The sequence below is a fragment of the Hevea brasiliensis genome, chromosome 5, assembly GCF_030052815.1.
Source record: "Hevea brasiliensis isolate MT/VB/25A 57/8 chromosome 5, ASM3005281v1, whole genome shotgun sequence".
NCBI classification, from domain to species: Eukaryota; Viridiplantae; Streptophyta; class Magnoliopsida; order Malpighiales; family Euphorbiaceae; genus Hevea; species Hevea brasiliensis.
Genome location: NC_079497.1, coordinates 99,698,529 through 99,720,219, shown reverse-complemented (window position 1 = coordinate 99,720,219; position 21,691 = coordinate 99,698,529). Strand labels below are relative to the sequence as shown.

The following is a 21,691-nucleotide window of genomic DNA, read 5'->3' as shown; positions in this document are numbered from 1 at the left end:
AAAATAGTTATACAATAAGTATATATTAAGTTAGAAATAAATTTTTAATAAAAAACATTATTAATAATGTTTTTTACTATGAACACATGCAGACTAACTCAGCTCTGGATAACCATAAAAAATATTATTAATAATTGAATATACATAATTTAGATAAAAATTAAGCATCCTTGATGAAGGGAATATGGAAAATAAAATTGGAAATAAGAAACCAGAAATGATGATGATGATGATGTAGAAAACACGATTTGCATGCTTTTCGAAACTGACTTTGAAAGAGACCCAATAGGAATAAGATAAAAACCTCCTGTTCTGTCTTTTGCCATATTTTCATATATTCTCATTATTCTATTTTTTAAAAAATATATTTTATTAATTAAAAATAAAATATAAATATAAAATAAAAATTATCATTTTATTCGCAAACACATTCAATATAATCTACTTATACAAGAAATAATAATTATATTAATTTAAAGGGTCTAATAATATTGAAAAAATATTCAACTTATAGTCGATTGATAAGAAATATGTTATTATTAATTTAATGGTCTTTTTATTAAGAGTGAACATTATTCGGTTTAAACTGAATAAATTAAACTGAATCACTTTAATTCGACTTAATTTTTAAGACAATTTAGTTCAATTCAGTTTTATATTTTAAAAATTTTAATTATTTCGATTCGATTTGATTTGATTTTAGAGAGAAAAAAAATTAGTTGAATCAAATCAAATCAAATTACTTTATTGATTTTTAAATTAATTTATTTTTATAAAGGATTTTTGAATTATATATAATTATTTAATTTCATTAATTAATAATTATTAGGTTCAAATTAAAGTTAAAATTAAATCAAATAACTTAAAGATCAAGTCTAAATTAAAAATTATCAAAATTTCAAAACTAATCAGTTCAAACCGAATTAAACCAAAATAGAATAATTCGATTCAATTTTTCATTTATTTTAATTTGATTCGATTTTTAAAATATGATAATTCAATTTGATTTGAACCAAATGCTCAACCCTAAGTTTAACATGATAACTTTCAAAATTTAGCCTGCTGCTACTTAAAAAAGATATGCACATGATACTATATTACTTTACAAATATTTTAAATATATATATATATATATATATTTAAACACTTCATAAAATAGAGACAGAATTGATTCTTAACCAGGAGAAACAACTTCATGAAAATGAAGATTAATAAAATAAATCCTTATAGAGAAATAAATCAATAATTTAAAATGTATCAATAAAAATAAATTTATATATATATATTAAATCAATCATATATAAAATAAATATATCACTATATTATAAATATTTAATTTTAAAATGATTTGATAATAAATATTTAATTAATTTAAATATATCATTGAATAATTAATATATAAAAGCATAAATTATAAAAAAATATGGAATCATATAAAAATTATTTACCTTGAATTTTTTTTTATAAAATTAAGGATTATATAAATCAGCTCGAACAGTAGATAACTTTTTAAGGAATCCGAATGCAAAAACTTTATTTTTTAAATTAATTAAACTTTGTTCGAAGCTGAAATTCGTATAATCTTAAAAATAATGTCAGTGTATTAATAATCATTGAGTGCAGTTACAAGTTTATTATATTTTTAATAAGAAAATTCAGATTTAATTTATAAAAATAACGTTATTAAGAATGATGGTCACAAATCTCATCATAAAATATATATAAAAAAATATTTTTTTTAATAGATTAATCTCCTGATTAAAAAAAAAAAAAGTGGAAATTTTAAAATTAACCAAAACTTTTACCAGAATCAGCAAACTTTGGACCCATCCAAATGTAGCAAAGATTGCCCATAACTAACAAACTCTATAATATAATTAAAAATTATCCCTAAATTTTGTCACCTAAACTGACAAATCCTAATTTTAGATAACAACTCAAATTTTCTCTCTTTAAAAACCAATAATTTAATTTCCCATTCCCCAAACTAGTTTAAATAGCATTAATTTCCCATTCCCCAAACTAGTTTAAATAGTATTAATTTCCCATCATCTCCCCTGTGATAGCTCTCTCTTGCCAACAATCTCTCTCTCTCTCTTCTTCCATTGTAACATGCTCTCACAGTCCCACTTCTGTCACTTTTTATCTTTTTCTCTCTAAAAAGCAACAAAATTTGAAAAAAAAAAAATCCAATCTTCTCTCACAAGGTTATCTCCCTCAGTCCACAAAATTGAATTCCAAAGGTAGAAGAAAAAAGAAAACTGAAAAAACTCAGAAACCATAAAGTAGAACAGTACCAAAATCCCTTCAAAAAGCCTCTTCACCAACAACCCACAAACCCCAAAAGACCAAACCAGAAAGTTAAGGAAGAAACAAGAGAAAGGGAAAGCAAAGCCAAAGAAGAGTCTAGAGAGAGAGAGAGAGAGAGACAAGGAAAGGACATCTTCATTTTCTCTTCATTCATGGGCTGTTCTGCTTCAAAACCCGATACCCTCGACCCCAAGAGTGATCGCCTTGAAGAAAATTTTTCTCTAGAGAGCTCTGTGTTTACTTCTTCTTCCTCACCCGTCCCTAGAGCTCTCTCTCTTCAGACCCCACTTGTCCATCACCCGCCTTCAAGAAAAGGTGATTCCCACCATCTTGTGTCTCTCACCTCCACCACTTATGGCTCTCTTCTCCTTGTTGAACCTGTAAAATCCAAATTGAACGGGCAAAATCCACCTTATCAGCCCCATTCACCGCCCAAATTCGCCAAAAACACTCATAAAACACAAGCCTCTGCAGACCCTGGTGAGTCTTTTTCACCTGACTCTGTCATCAACACTTGGGAGCTCATGGATGGTCTCGATGATGACTTGGATTTCGAAATGGGTGATTCTTTGAAGCCAAAATCATCATTTTCTGACCATGCTATACTGTTTTCCTCGAAATCCAGTTCGTTTCAGCATCTGGGTTTTGATGATTCTGTTAAAAAGCTGCATGATTCTTTTAATTCTATGAAATCTGAAGAAATTGCACTTCAGAACTCATTTTCACCGTCAAAGCCACTGTGGAAGCATTTGTCAGAGGAATCATTTCTATCAAAAATGGATCCCAATGTGGTCTCAAGTTACAGGCGTGCATTATCATCTCGGCAGTTGGGCTTCACTAGAGAATCCACAGGTGCAAGATCGGTGGGTTCCAGTCCCATGAATCCTTCACCAACCCATAACAATGGGTTCCTTTTGCATAATACAGAGGATAAAATTGTTTTGTATTTTACAAGTTTGAGAGGAATTAGAAAAACTTATGAAGACTGCTGCTCAGTTAGGATGATTTTCAGGGGTTTTCGAGTTCCAGTGGATGAAAAGGACATTTCAATGGATGCTTCATACAGAAAGGAGTTGCAGAGTCTGCTTAAACTGAAAGTAGTTAGCTTGCCGCAAGTGTTTATCCGGGGGAAGCATATTGGTGGAGTGGAAGAGATCAGGCAGCTGAATGAAACAGGTGAATTAGCAAAGCTTTTAGAAGGGTTTCCCGTTAGAGATCCTAGGTTGGTCTGTGACAGTTGTGGGGATGCAAGATTTGTTCCATGTCCAAATTGCAATGGCAGTAGGAAGGTGTTTGATGAGGAGGAAGAGCAGCTGAGGAGGTGCCTGGATTGCAATGAAAATGGGTTGATTCGCTGCCCTGGTTGCTGCAGCTCATGACACTACTAATTGTGTGATGCATATTATTTGCTCAATTTTGGTACTAGCTTCTTCTTGATCTTGAGGGAATTCTAAAGACTACTGTTGCTTAAATCTCACTATTTTGTGATTGCTAATGCTATTAAGATATGTTTATTTTCTTCTGTTTTACATGTGGTTAAGCTTTTGGGTATTGTTGTTCATTGCCTTTTTGAACAGTTGAAATAAAAATGAAAAATTAAAAAAAAAAAATCCTTTTTTATGCTTATTTTTGTTCATTATTTGGAATTTTTATTGGTAGTGGACATTAATGAAGACTGCTGCTACTGTTAGCTTTCCTTAGCAGCTCTGTTTGATGAACCTTACAAGTTAGTTAGCTTTCCTTAGCAGCTCTGTTTGATGAACCTTACAAGTTACAGGTACTTGTTTTGATTTTTTCTTTTTCTTTTTTTTTTTAATGATTGCTTTTTTTATTCTTTCAATTTGTAAGACTTGAAGCCTAATCCTGTATTATGGACTCAAATCTCATTTTCTTTCCTACTTTAAGTAATATTTGTGTGAGAAATTTTCAGGTAGAGTTAATTAAATTAATATAATCATTAATAGATATATAATTTATTTTTTTATTTTTTCATATTTATATAATTATAGAAAAATATAAATGATGTGTAGTGATTGAATTAACTTAATTTATAGTGTTGGTAATATATAATTTTTATTTTTTTAATTTAATATGTTAATTATAATCTAAATTTTATATTTTAATTAATTTTACTTTTTAAATAATAATAATAATTATTATTATTAAATTAATTTTCATTCAAATTTTCTCTTAATTAATTTAATTTAAATAATTTTTTACTTGTTTTACTATTATATTTTTTTATTAATTTTTAGTGTTATTAATTAAAAATAATTTATTTAATTTTTTTATATATAAATTAATGATAGTTTCTTTTTTAACATATAATAAAATTCATTTGGGTCAGTATCTTTCTATGATGTTTTAAAATTACTATTTAAATATTTTTTTTTAATTCATCTTGTTTTCTTTTTTAAATATCGGAAAAAATATTTTTGGGAGATTTTTTAAAATATTGTTTCTTTATAAGTCTTTTAAGAAATTTTTTTTCTTCAAAATATTTTTCAGAAAAGTTTTTTTTTATGTTTTTGGAAAATTTTCTTTACAAGATTAAAAAGTTGGGGAAAAAATTAAATAAAATTTAAGTTATATTTTGTTGATGATTAAAATTATTTTGTGGGGAAAAAAACCATAATATAATAATTTATTAATGAATATAATATATAAATATATAATTTTGATGCAAGTTATAATTTAATATTCCACTAATATATAAATTACGGATACAATGTGAGTATTAAGTATGAGTATAATTATATTCCACTAATATTGTTGTAATATTCACATACAATTCCATAAATAAAATAGTTATTAATTTTCTACATAATTACAACTATGATAATGGATAATAATTAATATTAGAATTAAATATGTTTTTTTATTAATTAAACCATAAATTAATTATATGATTAAGGAAAAAAATTAAATATTAATTAAAATTAAATAAATACATACTCATCATATATAGATTAATTAAAATTTAAGAATTATATCTTCTAAAAAATAAATTAATTATAATAATATTTTATTTTAATAAATAATTATAATGGAACACTTATAAAAGATATAATAGAAAATTAATATTAAAATTATGAATTATAAATTATTAGGAAATTATGAATAATGGGGCCATTAAGTTAAAATAATTCTAATATTTATATAAATACTTAGATAAATATATTAATAACTTTTGGGGCCAAGGGACCATGGACCTCTCCTGCGTCTTTATAACTCTACTATTGGTGGTCCTATTGCATATAGTGAGCCGTCGCAGCTCGCGGCTAGTCTGAATTATCATTTTAGGGGAACTCTATTAATTGCATAGATATTAAAGAATTAATAAAATTAACTAATAAATATAAGTATATTAAATAAAAATATTATATATATATATATATATATATATATATATATATATATATATATATATTTATATTTATATTTTTTTAATTTGCATCGGACATTATTTATACTTTTATATGTAGTCGTAATTTATTTTTTTTTATATGTAAATTTTTATTAATTTTTATATGTAATATAATATTATTTTTTAATAAAAAATTTTTATTATGTCGTGTTTAGATTTTTTTTATTTAAGAAAATAAATAATAAAAAATTTATAACTTTTTTACTAGAATAAATTTTATTATTATTTTATTAAAATATTTGTAATTTTTATTTTTATTTTTATTTAAACATTTAATACACTATTAACTCTAAATAAATATTATGAGAAAGTTCATAGATATTATTTTATAATATTTTAAAATTAAATAATATTAATATCTAAAACTATAATTATATAGTGTTTTATCAAGTTAATTGTCTATTTCTTCATTATCAAACAATTACAAAAAATTTTTAAAAACTCTTATTTTTATTTTTTTAATATTATTATATAAAATGAAAAATATATCTCCAAAATATATGAAATTTTGTATATGAGTTAAAAAAAAAACTTATTTGACAGAAACTTCATAAGATTATATGAAAATAAAATTAAATAAAAACTAATGAACTTATTTTCAAAAATTAATATAAATATATTATCTTTTATGATTATTTTAAGCCCTACAAAATTATAATTTTATAAGAAAAATTTGATAGAATTATTACGCTGTAATAGTATATTTTGATAATTTATACATATGAAATCAAAGAATGAAATGCTTATCACCAATTTTTTGGAGCAATAACTCTATCTTCCATTGTCATTATGTTAGAAAGCAGGATAAGAGCTATTGATCCTCCACTGTCCATGAACCTCTTTTCATGCCACTAATTTAATCTCTAATATAAGTTAAACTAACCTTTCAATAAAATAGCATATTTATAATAAATAGAAAATTAAATTGGATTTCAAGAAGCTAACTAGTTTTCTAATTTAACTCAACTATATATCTTGAATCTTTTTATAGGCAAATTTAATTAAAAATTATTAATTAAATATACTTATAAAAATTATAAATTTAATATATTAATAGTGAAAAACTTATAATTCAATATGTTAATAGTTAAAAACTTTCATTAATAATTATACACTATTAAAATTTTTAAAATTATAATTATTTTAAAGAATTAAGGGTGTTTTTAGAAATCTTAATGTTCCCCTCCTTCTCACTTATATATATATATATATATATTGATAAAAAATCTAAATTATATAATTTAACAATATATTGTTATAATTATATATTGTGTATGAATTTTTTTCTTTATTAAAACTTGAAATATTTATATATTTATATAATTAAATAACAATATAAAATTTATTTAAATAGATAAAAATTTGAAATGAATGAGCATTTAAATTTGATAGTATGATTTTTTATTATACTTTAAAACAAAATAAAATTTAATTTTTATTTTAAATGATTAATTATACAAAGAAAGTCTAAATGATTTTTATGAATGTATTTTTTTTAATTTTAATAAAATTATAAATTAAAATATTTATTGCTGCAAAAGAATTTATTTGAAAATAGGACTAGTTAATAAAAAATCTAAGCATTAAACTATTTTATTTTTAAAGAAAATAAAATAGATGAAAAATTATTTACATGTAAAAATAAATTTTAAATTTAATTAAAACTATATTTTTATCAATAATAATTATTTTTTTAAGTCATAAATATATAACTAATAAAGTGATTGTTCTCCTTTAATTAGATTAAAAATTCTAATTCTTAATTTAAAATATTTAGTTAAGTTTATCCTTTATTAATATTTTTTTTATAACCGAATAAGATTATAATTTATTATGTATTTATATAAATGTAAATTTTTTTATTAAATTAAATATTTAATTTTTAATAATAATTTAGTAATTTTGTTAATAAATAGCTATTTCTTTATTAGTAAATTTATAAGGATGTTAAGAACATTTTTTTTCATCCTATTATTTCCTTCTTCCCACTTCATATATATATATATATATATATATATATATATATATATATATATATATATATATATATATATATATATATAAAGTTTGTTAATATTTAGAAAAATTAAAACATAAATCAATGGAAATAAGATTCTATGTTTAAAATTTTTTTCATTAATTTTATTATAATAAATTAAATAATTTTTAATAAATTAATAATACTTATGAAATTAAAATTACAGAATTACTATATTAAGAATTATAAGGATTTTAGTACAAGTAGAGTTATTATTAAAATAATATTAAAAATTTAATTTATATTAACTATTATAATATTATTAATTGAAATTTTTAGGGATTTAGTGACGGATATTCTGTTACTAAATGTTGTTAACGACTATTTGTAAGAAAACCTCTATGTTTAAGTATTAGTGACAAATTTTGTGTTGCTAAAAGATAATGTTATGTGAATAAATCTTGTAGATAAATGTATTAACAATGAACTTTTTGTCGCTCTAAGTTGATGCTGCATCGATAAACTTTGTTGATAAATGTATTAGTGACGAATAGATATGAAATAGTGAAAAAATTTTATTGCTAATATATATAATTGGAGACGAATCATTAATTTGTCAGTATAAATATTTTTTTTTGGGATATTTTTATAAATAATAAAAGTAATGGAGAGAGTTTTTTAAAATCCCAATGTTTTTAACTTAAATATCCAGCACATAACAAGATAAAGATTAGAAGTTAAGCATATTAGAAAAATTTAATGTTAGTAAAATTTTAATTTTGTTAGGTGAGTAATATATTTTTAATCATTAAATCATGTTATGTGAAGCTATTAACCGTTCTTTTTAATGATCCTTTCAATCTATGTGTCTATTTTTTTTCTTCAATTTTTTTTAATTTCAAAAATTAGTAAGATTTGAAGTCTAACCTCCACTAATATGAGATAATCATTAAATTATAGAATTACTAAATCATTCTCCTTTGTTTTTTAAGCAAAAACATTTTAAAATTTAACTAATAAAAATAAGACTTATTAAAAAAAATATACATGATTACATTTTAAGGACGTGTTTGGCATTATTATTGGAGCTGCTATTGATAAAAGCATTTTTTTTAGATTTACTTGTTAGATAATATTAAAAAATAATTTAAAATTAAATTTGATAAGTTTTAGTTATAAAAATATTAAAATAACATTTTATAAATTGCTCTTTTTAATATCATTTAAAAAGATACTTTTTCCTTGAAAAACATTTTTGGCCCTTCAACCTCAATGGCCAACAAACACTAATTCAATATTTTTAATTTTGGCAATTTAAGTTCAATTTCTCAAACTAAATGTCATATTATTGGATGATAAAAATTGATTTGTGATGCTGTTTGTAGATTTTCTATGCAGATATGGACTTGCGACACAATATAAAAGCACAAGCTAATTGGTTTGAAGAATTTCTTTGATGCTTAAGTCATTGAAAGGATATCTTAGATTATAGAATTAATTAGAGAGAATAACATATTTAACTGTGAAAGTTTAAGCTTTTTATATGGACACCAAATAGACTTACAATATCATTAGAGTGTATTTGAGATGGACTCTTAAGTTATATAACTCTATAAAAAGTAAGACACAAAATCCTATATGAATAAGGATGATGTCCTATTTTGACTAAAACTCTTCTATCTTGTTAGGTGAGTTATAAAGTGTTTGAATCATAACATCTGGATCACTCAAATATGGCAAGACGTTATATTGATCGAGACAAGGCCTTAATCCAAACCATCAATGTGGTTTGAGTCATTAGTATTGAAGACCAGAAATGACTTATTCAAGTAGTTAAATATTTTTCAGATTGAATTTTTTTTATTTATGATGTTACAACCACTAAAATAATACTATAAACCAAGTAACGGATAATCCAGTATATAGGTAAGGAGCAATTTGAGTCACATGACACTCAGATACCCTGACAAGAGGGTTACTCGCCTAATTATACTCAAAGATAAGGATCCTGAGATATCCAACTTAATCAGAGTCCCATTCGCATAAGGACTCGAACAAGTAGATTCCTAACACTACTTAATCACAAAACTCCTAATTCTAATAGAATACTACATCAAAGGCCTATACAGGGGCCCTCAAGTATGCATGCTAATTAAGTTATTCCATTCACCTTATAGTCTAATTCTTATCACTGACTTAAGCATCGAAGCGGTGATCATTTAACCCACTCGGTGCGTTTCTTCTTTGCAGATCCCATCATTGTATCCAGTATCCATAACACGTCATAAAGGAGAAAAGCATCATTGGCACCGTCTATGGCAAACAATCATTCTAATAATCCTTTCTCATAAAAATAAATTCTTGTGATTATTATTTCTCCTTATTACCATTCCAGATCCTTTACCCATGGAACCACCCCCCCCCCCCCCTCCTCTTCAACCTCTCTTGACTCTGGAGCAGTTGATACAATGCATCAAAGAACTAGAAGCATAAAATGCTAGACTAAAAAACCATAATGCTTAATTGGAAAGCTTTAGAGCCCCTAAGAATAGTGCCATTCTAGATCCACAAAAACTGTAACAATCTAAGGGCAAAGAGAAAGTAGGCGATTATAAGGCCAACTCCATGAGAGGAAGTATTAATTGGGGAAAAATTAAGACCCTACCAAAGTTCCAAAACAACTTCGACATTGAAGAGGAATTTGGTGTAGGAGACTATTCTCTTTTGACATATGAAATCCTGGCTGAACCTTTTTTCCAAAGTTCAAATTGCCCAACCTTGACAAATATGATGGCAGATCTGACCCCAGGAGTTATCTGGAAAATTTCAAAACCATAATGCAACTATAAAATGTTAATGATAATGACTTTATCTTATGCAAAGTATTCCCGTCAACCTTAATAGGGCTTACTTAGAAGTGGTATCAACAGCTTCTTCCTAGCTCAATCCCGAGCTTCCAACACCTAGCCTCAAATTTCAAACAAAGATTCATCACCTGCATCCCACCAAAGAAGCTGTCATCTGACTTATAGAAGGTCAAGTTAAATTCAGGCAAGTCACTAAGAAGTTACATTGACCATTTCAATGCAGAAGCCATCCAGGTCGAGCAACTGAACCATGAAACTGGCTGTGAAACCATAAAAAAAGGGCCTACCAATGTTAAATTTGTAGATTCCCTCATTAAAAATCTGGCCCAAAATTATTACCAGCTGATGGAGCAAGCTCAGAAGTACATTTGCCTAGATAATGAAAGGCAACTCTTGAAGCCAGACAAAGAAATCAAAACTGAGCAGAAAAAGAGCAATCCAGACAATGTCCCAAAATGACAAAGTAACTTTTTTGGTGATAAGGAAAGAGGGCGAGATAGATATAGAAACTACACTCCCCTGAATGAACCTCAGTCCAAAGTGCTAATGTGGATTTAGAAGAATAGAGAACCAATCAAAGACCTAAGGAAGCTGAATCCCATAACAGTAGACAAGTGAGAGTATAATACATTTTACAGATTTCATAATGATTTTGGCCACAACACTGATGAATTAGACAATTAAAAGATGACACTGAAAGTCTAGTTAGGGATGGAGTATTAAGGCGTTTCACTCGCCACACTCAGATTGACCGAGATAGAGAAAAAAGAGAAAGATCCAAGCATAGACTGAGACAAGGTGATGATGAAGAGCCCATCGACACCATTAATGTAATAGCAGGAGGTCCCGATACTACTAGACAAGACAAAAAGAGAAAGTTGACAACTTGCCCTAACACAGTGCTTACTGTGGAAGAACTATGCCAGTCGCCTATAACCTTCAGCAAGGAGGATGATAAAAGTAGCTTGCCCACACTGTGACCCTCTAGTCATCTCCCTTTGGATGAACAAATACATGCTGAAATGCATTCTAGTAGACACCGAAAGCTCTGTGAAGCTCATCACACTATATTTATATGAAAAACTTAGCTTATAGAGAAAAGACTTATCAAAAGTCCCTTACCCTTTAATGGGTCTAGGCAATAAATTTGTACCTGTATTAGGTACCACAAACATAACTATGGCCATCAATGATGAATAATTAAAAAGGGAGATGTGCGCTGAGTTTGCCATAGTTGATATTCCTTTCTCCTACAATGCAATCTTGGGAAGGCCAGTTCTGAATAACCACAGCATAGTCATTAACATGGAGATATTGTACCTGAAACTCCTTGCAATAGGAGGAATATTGGTTGCTCAAGGAAGCTAAAAATCTACCCAGGAATGCTACAGATAGTCCACTAAGACCATATCCCAACTCTCATTTCCAATTGACTTGCTAGAAAAACCATAGGACACGATAAATGCCGAGTTAGTCGATGATGTATGTGAAGTCAAGTTAGAGGAAGGAAAGAAGGTAAACTCGAGTTAGCACTTAATGGTCCAAGCAGAGATGCAATAATCCAAACACTTAAATCTAGGATATCAACTTTTTCCTTGAAACCAGACGATGTAAAGGGAATCGACCCGAGGGTCATGACACACAAGCTTAATGTTGATTCAACGGTCAAACCAGTGCAACAAAAGAAAAAAACGCTTTGTGCCTGACAAACAAAAAGTGATTGCTGATGAAGTGGCTAGGTTAAAAAAAACAAGGCTTATCAAATCGGTGTCGTACCCAACCTGGGTTATAAATGTTGTGTTGGTAAAAAATGCAAATGGAAAATAGAGGATATGTGTGGATTTCACTAATTTAAAAAAAGCCTGCCCAATAAACCACTATCCCTTCCTAATAATTGATCACCTAGTAGATGCAACAATGAGCCATGCAATATACTCCTTAGTAGACAGTATTTCTAGCTACCACTAGATATTAATAGAGCCAGAGGACTCGAAAAAAATATCTTTCATAATAGATGAAGGTGTATTTTATTCCAAAGTCATGCCTGTTGGACTAAAAAACACAGGTACAAAATATCAGAGGTTAGTTAATGGAATGTTTAAAGACTTAATCAAGAAAATAATTGACGTGTATGTAGTTGCATGATAATCAGAAGTAAAAAGCTAGAAGATCATGCAACCAACATAGCTGAAGCCTTTGATATCCTAGATAAAGTTGGCATAAAGCTCAACCCAGAAAAATATACTTTTGGCATAAAAGCAAGAAAGTTCGTTAGGTACCTGGTGTCTGAAAGGGGGATTGAAGCAAACCTAGAGAAGATCAGGGCAATCACGTAGATGAAACCTCCAAAAACCATAAAAGATGTGCAAAGGTTAAATGGGTGAGTAACAACACTCGAGTGATTCATGTCATGTTCGGCCAGAAGGTGCCTTCCCTTCTACAGAGCCCTCAAAGCTAAAAACAATTCAAGTGGGGAGAAGATTGCCAAACATTATTCCAATAACTGAAGGATTTTCTCACTCAACTGCCCCTACTAGACACACCCAAACTAAGTGAAACTTTGTATTTATACTTGTCTGTAACTAATGAAATTGTTAGTTCAGTGTTGGTCAGAGAAGAACAAGGTGAGCAATACCCCATCTACTACACTAGTAGGTACTAAAAGTAGAAGAATGTAATTATTCAGCTCTAAAAAAGTTAGCCTTCACTGTCCTTACAGTTGCCAAAAAACTCAAACCTTACTTCAAAGCTCATATAGTAGAAGTTCAAAATAACTACCCACTCAGAAAAGTCCTACATCGACTAGAGGCCATAGGGCGAGTCACGGAATGGGCAATCTATTTAGGTGCATATGATGTTCGGTATAGCCCCAAAGTAGCACTCAAGGCAAAGGCCCTAGCTAATTTTGCGGCGAAACTCACACTAGTCCCTTGCCCTGAACATGAGCCTAAGCACGAATGGAACGCATGGGTAAATGAGGTAGCTAGTTTGGAGGGGCAAAGCATTAGTATAATGCTTGAAGGCCATATAAAGTAAAATTACAGTATGCGACCAAACTAACTTTCAAAGCCACCAACAGTGTGGCCGAGTATGAAGCACCATTAATGTCATTGCGGATTCTAAAGAAAGTAGGAGTAAAATATGTGAGCATACATTCTGACTCACAGCTCGTAGTCAATCAATGCCAAGGCAATTTTTAAGTAAAAGACCAAAACCTGGCTAAGTATGAAGTACAGGCACTCCAGTTTTTACTTGATATAAGGGCCAAAGGAGGGGAAATCGAGATTATTTAAATCCCTAGGGAGGAGAATAGTGAAGCAGATAGCCTAGCCAAACTTGAAGCAGCAGGCTATCAATACCTAACTCTCCCAATCCCTTTCAAGGAAATACAGTGCCCAACAGTCAACCATGAAGATGCCTTCCCAATCGACATTATCGGGACATGGATAAGCCCCCTATTTTACTACCTAACTGAGGGAGTCCTCCCCCAAGATCCCATGAAAGTAGGTAAAATAATAAAAAAGGCATCAAGGTATGGAATTATTAACGATTGGCTCTATCAGAGGTCCTATTTACAACTCTAGCTCAAATGCAACACCTTTGAAGAGGGACTCCAAACTCTGAAGGAGATATATGAAGGAATCTATGGTAGTTACAAAGGTGCCAGAACAATAACCAAAAAGGCCTTTTATCAAGGACTATATTGGCCAATCATGGTAGAAGATTCCAAATAGTTAGTCCAAGAATGTTTGAAATGCCAGGAGTTTACTTACATCCCTCGTCAGCCCACAGAATGATTAGCTGCTATTGGTAGTCCGTGGCCTTTCTTCCAATGGGGAATTGATATCATCGGCCCTTTCCCAAAAGCCCTAGGACAACACAAGTATATGATAGTAGCAATTGACCATTTCATAAAGTGGGCAAAAGTCGAGGCAATACTAAAGATCATAACAAAAAGGGCCATTACCTTTGTCAAAACCAACATCCTAGTAAGATTTGGTATTCCTAATGTGATAATCACGGATAACAGCACCCAATTTGAATCCAAAAATTTTCAAGAATTTTGTGCAGAGCTTCAAATCAACCTCCATTTCACATCAGTCTACCACCCACAATCCAAAGATGACTAAAGTGACAAACAGAACAATTGTATAAGGATTAAAAAAGCAGTTGGATAAAGCCAAAGGCAAATGGCCAGAGGAACTCCCTAATGTCCTTTTGGTGTACAAAACCACACTGAGATTAGGAACAAGCGAGACACCTTTCTTCCTAACTTATGGAACAGAAGTAGTAATTCTAGCAAAATTTCATGCCCTGACTATAAGGGTAGAAAATTCAGAAGTTATAGCCAATAAAGAGGACCTCAGATTCACCCTCGACCAGTTAGATACTCAAAGGGAAAAGGCTTTCATTCACATGGTTGCATGCATACAAAAAATAGCTTGAATATTGAATGCCAAAGTCAAAAGATGCACTTTCTGTGTAGGTGACCTAGTAATGAAAAGAACTGGGCTAGAAAAAGGTAGAGTCGAGACAGGAAAACTTAGCCAAAATAGGGAAGGTCCATACTTGATCACAAAAGTCATCTACCCTGAAGCATACAAACTTGCAGACATGAAAAGTAAATAGCTTTCGAGAGCATGGAACATCAATAACCTCAAGAAGTAATATCAGTAGATTAGTATAATCAACAACTCATATAAGCAATTTTTGACTATTTTTTCAATAAAGATAATACTTTTTCCTCCAAATTAATTATAAATACCATAAAGCTAGTAAAGGGCTCAGGTCCCCCTAAAGGCTTTAATAAGCCACCCAAGGGCACACGTCTACATAAAAGGCATTGACAAGCTACCCAAGGGTGCATGTCCACCTAAAAGGGGTTAACAAGCCACCCAAGGGCACATGTCTGCCTAAAAGGCATTGATAAGCCACTCAATGGCACACATCTGCCTAAAAGGCATTGACAAGCCAATCAAAAGCACACGTCCACTATCAATAAGCCAAGCTACCAATAAAACACTAGCCAAAAACTAAAACTCAAAGCAAAACGTGATAAGGCTAAGAAAGGTTACATTAAAAAAAAAAATTAAAGGCATAGGAATTCCAGGCATTTATTCACGCCTTTAATCCTTTAAAAAAAGCCTAAGTACTTTAACTACTAGGTTACTCGAGCCTTGTTATCTTATCAAAAGCATAAGTACTTTAATTACTAGGTTACTCGCGCCCTCTGATCCTGTTATCCTACTTAAGTACTTTAATTACTACGTTATTCGGACTCTGTTAATTTTTTACAAACCCAAATAGCAAACACATAGACAATAAACAACTAAGAAAAAAACTTTATGATTCATAAAAATAAAATTATCATATAAGGACATACACATGAAAAAGAAAAGTTTTCATAGATAAAAGAAAGCATAGTTTTTAGGGGTTACTTGCCTCTGCCCCATCATAATCGGCGGGCGGGATAACCCTAGTTTCATCCCCCTCCTCCTCCTTACCATCCTTTCCTTTATCCCCCCCTGAATAAAATTAGTCTGACCTAGCACTATGTCTTTTATCTACTCAAAATCAATGCCTGGCTAATGCTTGGAGAGCTCAGACACAATCGTCATCTGTAAGGCAATGTACAAGTCCACCAACCTTTCATCTGAAGATTTGGCCTCAACTTCTAGCTCTTGGTTCCGAACATTGATTCGGTTTATCTCAGCTTTATAGTGGCTCTTTGTGGAAGATAATTCCTTGGATAATGAAGCCACCTTACAATCAGAAGTGTCCAAATCAGATTGAAGTTTTTTTATTTGGTTATCCCGCTCCTCCACTGTGAACTCCAAGGCACTACAATTGGTCTGCAATTCACCATAACTATCATGTAGCGCCTAGAACCGCTCCTGAACAAAGTTAGTCACAGTGATCGCCTCAAGACTTAAACTCATAGAATAAAGAAAAAGGTCATATTCAATCTCGGGCTCTAGATGAGTGTAATCACCTAGGAGGGTCAGCTTTCTACCCAGTAACTTGGCCAACAGGAGATTGTCAGCCACTTATCCTTGCCTTCTTAAAATGACATCCAAACCACTGGAACTGAAAGTTGTCGTCATATCAGCAGTCGATGGAAGTGGAGGAGGCAACGAATCAAACTCAGTCATTACAGGCTTTATAATAACAACAGTGGGGGCAACTATCTTCCTAGTCTTTTTCTTTTTACAAGCTGGTTTAGCACTTGCCCCACCTCCCTTTCGCTTCTTAATAAAAATAGCTTTAAGTGAATTATACCCGCCCCCAACCATACTTACAAACGCAAAAAGAAATTAGTAGGTACTAACAAAGAACAAAAGTAGAAAATTTTTTATAGTTTACCATCTTCAGGAATAGTAGCAGTCTCCCTAACTCTTGAATGAAAGCTTCTCCAACCCGAGCACTGCCTTCACTCACCCTAGCAGCAGCAGCATATTAGTCCTTATACAAATGGACCAACACATCAATTGGATATGTCTCCTTTTTACAAGCCTTTTCCAACTTCTTGATAGTGGTATAATCACTCTCACTCAAGATAGGCTTCTCCTCGTGTTTTGTCAGCTTGGGCATCTAATACATTGAAAAACAATCCCAGCTTTGCCCCTCTTCCATAGTGAGCATAAAAAATCTATTTTTCCATCGCTTCAAAGAGGATGGAAGCTCAAAAAATAAGGGAAACCTACCTTTTGCAATAAAATAGCAGAAATTAGCATTTTCACGAGAAAAAAACTTATGAAAATTCTAGAATGCCTTTATGATGGCCACCAAATTCTTCTCCCGATAGAGCAAGAGGAAAGTGACTAAAGCTCTTCAGCTATTCGAATGGTGCTATGAAACAGAAATGCTATAAAATTGAAGGACTTCAATAAAGAAAGGGTTCAAAGGAAATCGCACGCCAACCTTGAGATGCTCCTCATAGATCATTATCGAGTTACCATAGGAGAGGATGTCATTGGCCCTCATGTGCTCCTTAGGTCTATAGGCAAACAGGTAGGGCGGCATGTGATGCTCCTCTAAAATCGTACCAATCTCATCCCTCATCAAACCATTGGCAGTCATACCCATCCCAGGTGTTAGTAGTATGCTTTAGAGTATATCATTTTGTATGTATCTAATACATATTTTATTAATAAAAGGCAATTTCACTTTTTCGTTTACATAATATATTTATGTGTAATAGAAAAGGTCCATTGATATTTTACTAGAAATTCTATTCTTAAGTTGTTATGAATATGAGTGACAGTATTTCTAGCACAAAGTATCATAAATTGGTTCACAATCGAGGATACTTCACAAAGGACATAACTTATCCAAAAAGATTGTAATCATGTTTATTCCCAAGGTATTTATATGAGATATAAATAAGATGAAGTGGTGAGTCTCATGCCACATAACAAACATGATAGACATTTATACATGATAAGTAGGCCGAACCAGTGACACTTATGACAAGCACATGAAGTTTACTCTTGTCAATGCATTGTCATATATCATATCAATGCATATAATCTTTAGACCTGAGATAACACGGTTATCTTATATATAGGTGGTTTGAGTTTGATACTGCTTTCATACTTGTACTGTGTATGGGTATATGGGTATGTGTTAGCTCCTACTAGTTACATATGGAGATAGGTGTTGATCAAGATGGAATCCGTTACCCTAAGTAAATAGGGATAAAATCCAATGTTCATTTAATTGTTCTTGATGTTTCAATTTTCTGGTTAGGATAGACAGATTTAGTTAGAAAAGAGTTTCTGACAAGAAAATCTAATTAATCAAGAACTTGAATTAAAAGAGAACATAATATTCATAGCAAATGGGGTTTGACATTAACCATAACTCTAGCTCGAATTGAGATTTTATAACGGAGAGATTCTAGTGCTTGGTAATATATGATTAAATGTTCATTTAATGTATTCTTTATTACTAATTGGGTGGCCATGGCATATTATGGTAGGTGTCAACCATGGTCTATAAGACACCTGAAATGATTTAGAAAAATCATTTACGGTAAGAAAGAGTTCCAATGATATTAAGAGTTAATATCATTTCTCATTGCCAATAAGTAATGAGCCTAGTAAGTCACATATCTACACAAGCTAATCACCATTTAAAATGTGATTTAATTGATTAATTAAAGAGTTTAATTAATTAATTAAAAGAGGTTTGATTTGTAATCAGATTGGAGAGTCCCTAGCATGACTTGAAACCAAATCTAGGTTATTGGATGTATAGTATAAATTAAATTTATATTTAATTTGATTAAATATGAATTTAATTATGAAAAATTAATTAATGGAGATTAATTAATTAATTAATTTATATTTGATATAAATTGATTTAAAGAGGAGAAATTATAATTTTGGATTGAGAACTCAAATTAAAAAGTAAGGGCAAATTGGTCTTTTCACATGGTGACATGTGGCATCATGAGATGGTGACACGTGGCACCATATGATCTTACCACTTGTCTTCTTATAATGGAAGACCACATATCATGATTTAAATGGAGCTTGACACTTAACTTCATAGGATTAAATCAAATAATAACAAGATGGGATCTTGTGATAACATGTGGCAAGGGAGTTAGGGTTTGACCTAAGTATATAAAGAGAGGTTATAAAGGAAAATCAGCCACTCACTTCTTCCTCTCTTCATGTTGGACGGCAACATGGAGTTCTCTTCTCCTCTTCAATTTCTCAATTGATTCAAAGGGAAAACAAAGATCTCCTCTTGAATTAAATTATTAGAAAGTGTTTTTAACACTCAATACATTTATACAACTTTCACAAAGCATAAACCCCATCTCAAAATTAGTTGACAAGGCTTGAGAAGCCAATCTAAGGGCTGCCATTGCTACTTTGGTGTGTACTTGTAGTGGACAAACTAGAGGGATAACATTTGGGGTCCTAAGAATATCCTAAGATTGCATCAATTGTGCATCAAGAGGTTAGTACCTAAAATCCCTCTTTTAGTTAGGGTTTAATTGAATTAAATGTTAATTTATAATCTTTAATGGCAAATGAAATTTTAATGCAGGCTAAAATATGTTTTAGTATGCAATTGGGCATTGAAAAATGATTAGGTTCATAAGAAACTTGGTATGGTGCAGTAACCTTAGAAATAATTTTTGAAATTCAAGATTCTAATGCCTAATAATCACGCTTCCACTCCTTCAATTGGTATCAGAGCTACTATATTTGCCATTAAGATTGTTTATGAGGTTTAATTGTGTGATTGGATCAAATTTGGATTGATCTAAAGCTGTTTGGATCTCACCATGGTGGCGGCATGAATGTGAAGAACACCCCTAGGGTGTGTTTGTGTTATGCGCTTGGTTTATGGGCCAATCATGCAATTGTTGTATACCTTAAGGCCCATAATTAGGCCCAACCTAATTAAATTGTTTAATTAGGAATTTTAATCACACAATTAATTTTTGAAAATTTGTTTCAAGTTATTAAATTTGGAAAGAGTTTCTAAATTTAAATTTATTTGAATGAGATTCAAATCTGAATTTTGGTTGAATATGTGATATTTAATTTGATTTTTAGTATGTATATTTTATTTAATTGTTAAATTTTAATATGCATGATGGATGATCATGGATAATAAAAGACCAATGTGATTGGATTTATTTCTTTTATTCTTCTTTGGGATGTAAAATAATTAATTTTATTTTAGAGGCTTGTATTATAAATGTTGTAATAATTTGGGTTGTAATTTCATTTATTTGAGGACTTTAAGGTCCATATTCTTGTAAATTTGCCTTGGTATGCTAAGAATTATAATGTAATTGGATTGCAAAAAGATCAAGGAGGTCAAGAGCATTGGTGGGACCAGTGGGAGGAAATCAAGATCAAGTGTTGATTATGTACTCCTTCAGCAACTCTTGTAAAATGAATGGATGAAATACACCTAGGAATGCCCTGATTCAATTCTTGGTGGCTCAGAATTGAATCCCTTAAAAAGTCCATGATCATACCATATTATTTGTTTATCCATGTATGCATGAGATGTATGTGAATGTATGCAAGTATATGATATATGCATGCCGATTGGATAATGTGCAAAATGAGACCATAATAGTAATTAAGTCGACCACAAAATCTTCCAAACAAATTATTAAGCTGGAAATGGTATAATTAAGGCAATTATATCATGGCCCTCCATTGAGGCAAGTATTTTAAGAAATTTTAAATACTTGCATGTGATGCATTTATTTAAGAGTGTAGAAAGAGATGATTCTCCTTAATTTCAATTAATCTGTATATGGGTATATATATACAATTGATTCCTATAATTGTGTTCTACTAATTAGGAAGAAATCCTAAAAAAGAAATCTTAAATAGGAATACAGAATACAGAATATACAAAGAAATAATATAGTGATTGACTTTTCATAACACTCCCCCTCAAGTTGGAGTATAGATGTTAATCATGCCCAACTTGTTACAAATGTAGTCAATCCTGGCTCCATTCAGACATTTTGTGAAAATATCTCCTAACTGCTCTCCAGTTTTGATGTGTCATGTTGAGATAATCTGTTGTTGAATCTTTTCACGAACAAAGTGACAATCAATCTCAATATGTTTGGTCCGCTCATGAAACACCGAATTAGAAGCAATATGGAGAGCAGCTTGATTATCACACCATAATTTCGCAGGCAGGGAGGTTTTAAAACCTGTCTCATCTAGTAATTGAAGTAACCACATTACCTCACATATTGATTGTGCCATGGCTCTGTATTCGGATTCAGCACTAGATCGAGAAACTACACTTTGCTTCTTGCTTCTCCAAGACACCGAATTTCCCCCAACAAAAACGCAATATCCAGTAGTTGACCTCCTATCAACCTTAGATCCAGCCCAGTCAGCATCTGAAAAACATTCAACATTCAAATGCCCATTATTACTATATAACAAACCTCTTCTTGGAGAGCCCTTCAGATAACACAAGATTTGTCCCAAGGCTTCCCAATGAGCAACAGTTGGGGAAGACATAAACTGACTTACCACACTAATGGCATAAGCAATATCAGGACGAGTGATTATAAGGTAGTTTAATTTTCCAACTAATCTCCTG

At 30.5% G+C, this 21,691-nt stretch overlaps 1 protein-coding gene across 1 annotated transcript; it reads left to right on the top strand.

Moving 5' to 3' along the window:
• The first annotated feature begins 2,100 nt into the window (after positions 1 to 2,100).
• Positions 2,101 to 3,936, top strand: LOC110642990 (uncharacterized protein At3g28850). Its single transcript, XM_021795209.2, has one exon. It carries the CDS (start codon positions 2,463 to 2,465, stop codon positions 3,687 to 3,689), a length of 1,227 nt encoding a protein of 408 aa, XP_021650901.2. The 5' UTR covers positions 2,101 to 2,462; the 3' UTR covers positions 3,690 to 3,936.
• The last annotated feature ends 17,755 nt before the right edge of the window (positions 3,937 to 21,691 follow it).

Excerpts from the sequence above, each read along its gene's own strand:
- LOC110642990 (XM_021795209.2), top strand. The coding sequence starts at position 2,463 with ATGGGCTGTTCTGCTTCAAAACCCGATACCCTCGACCCCAAGAGTGAT.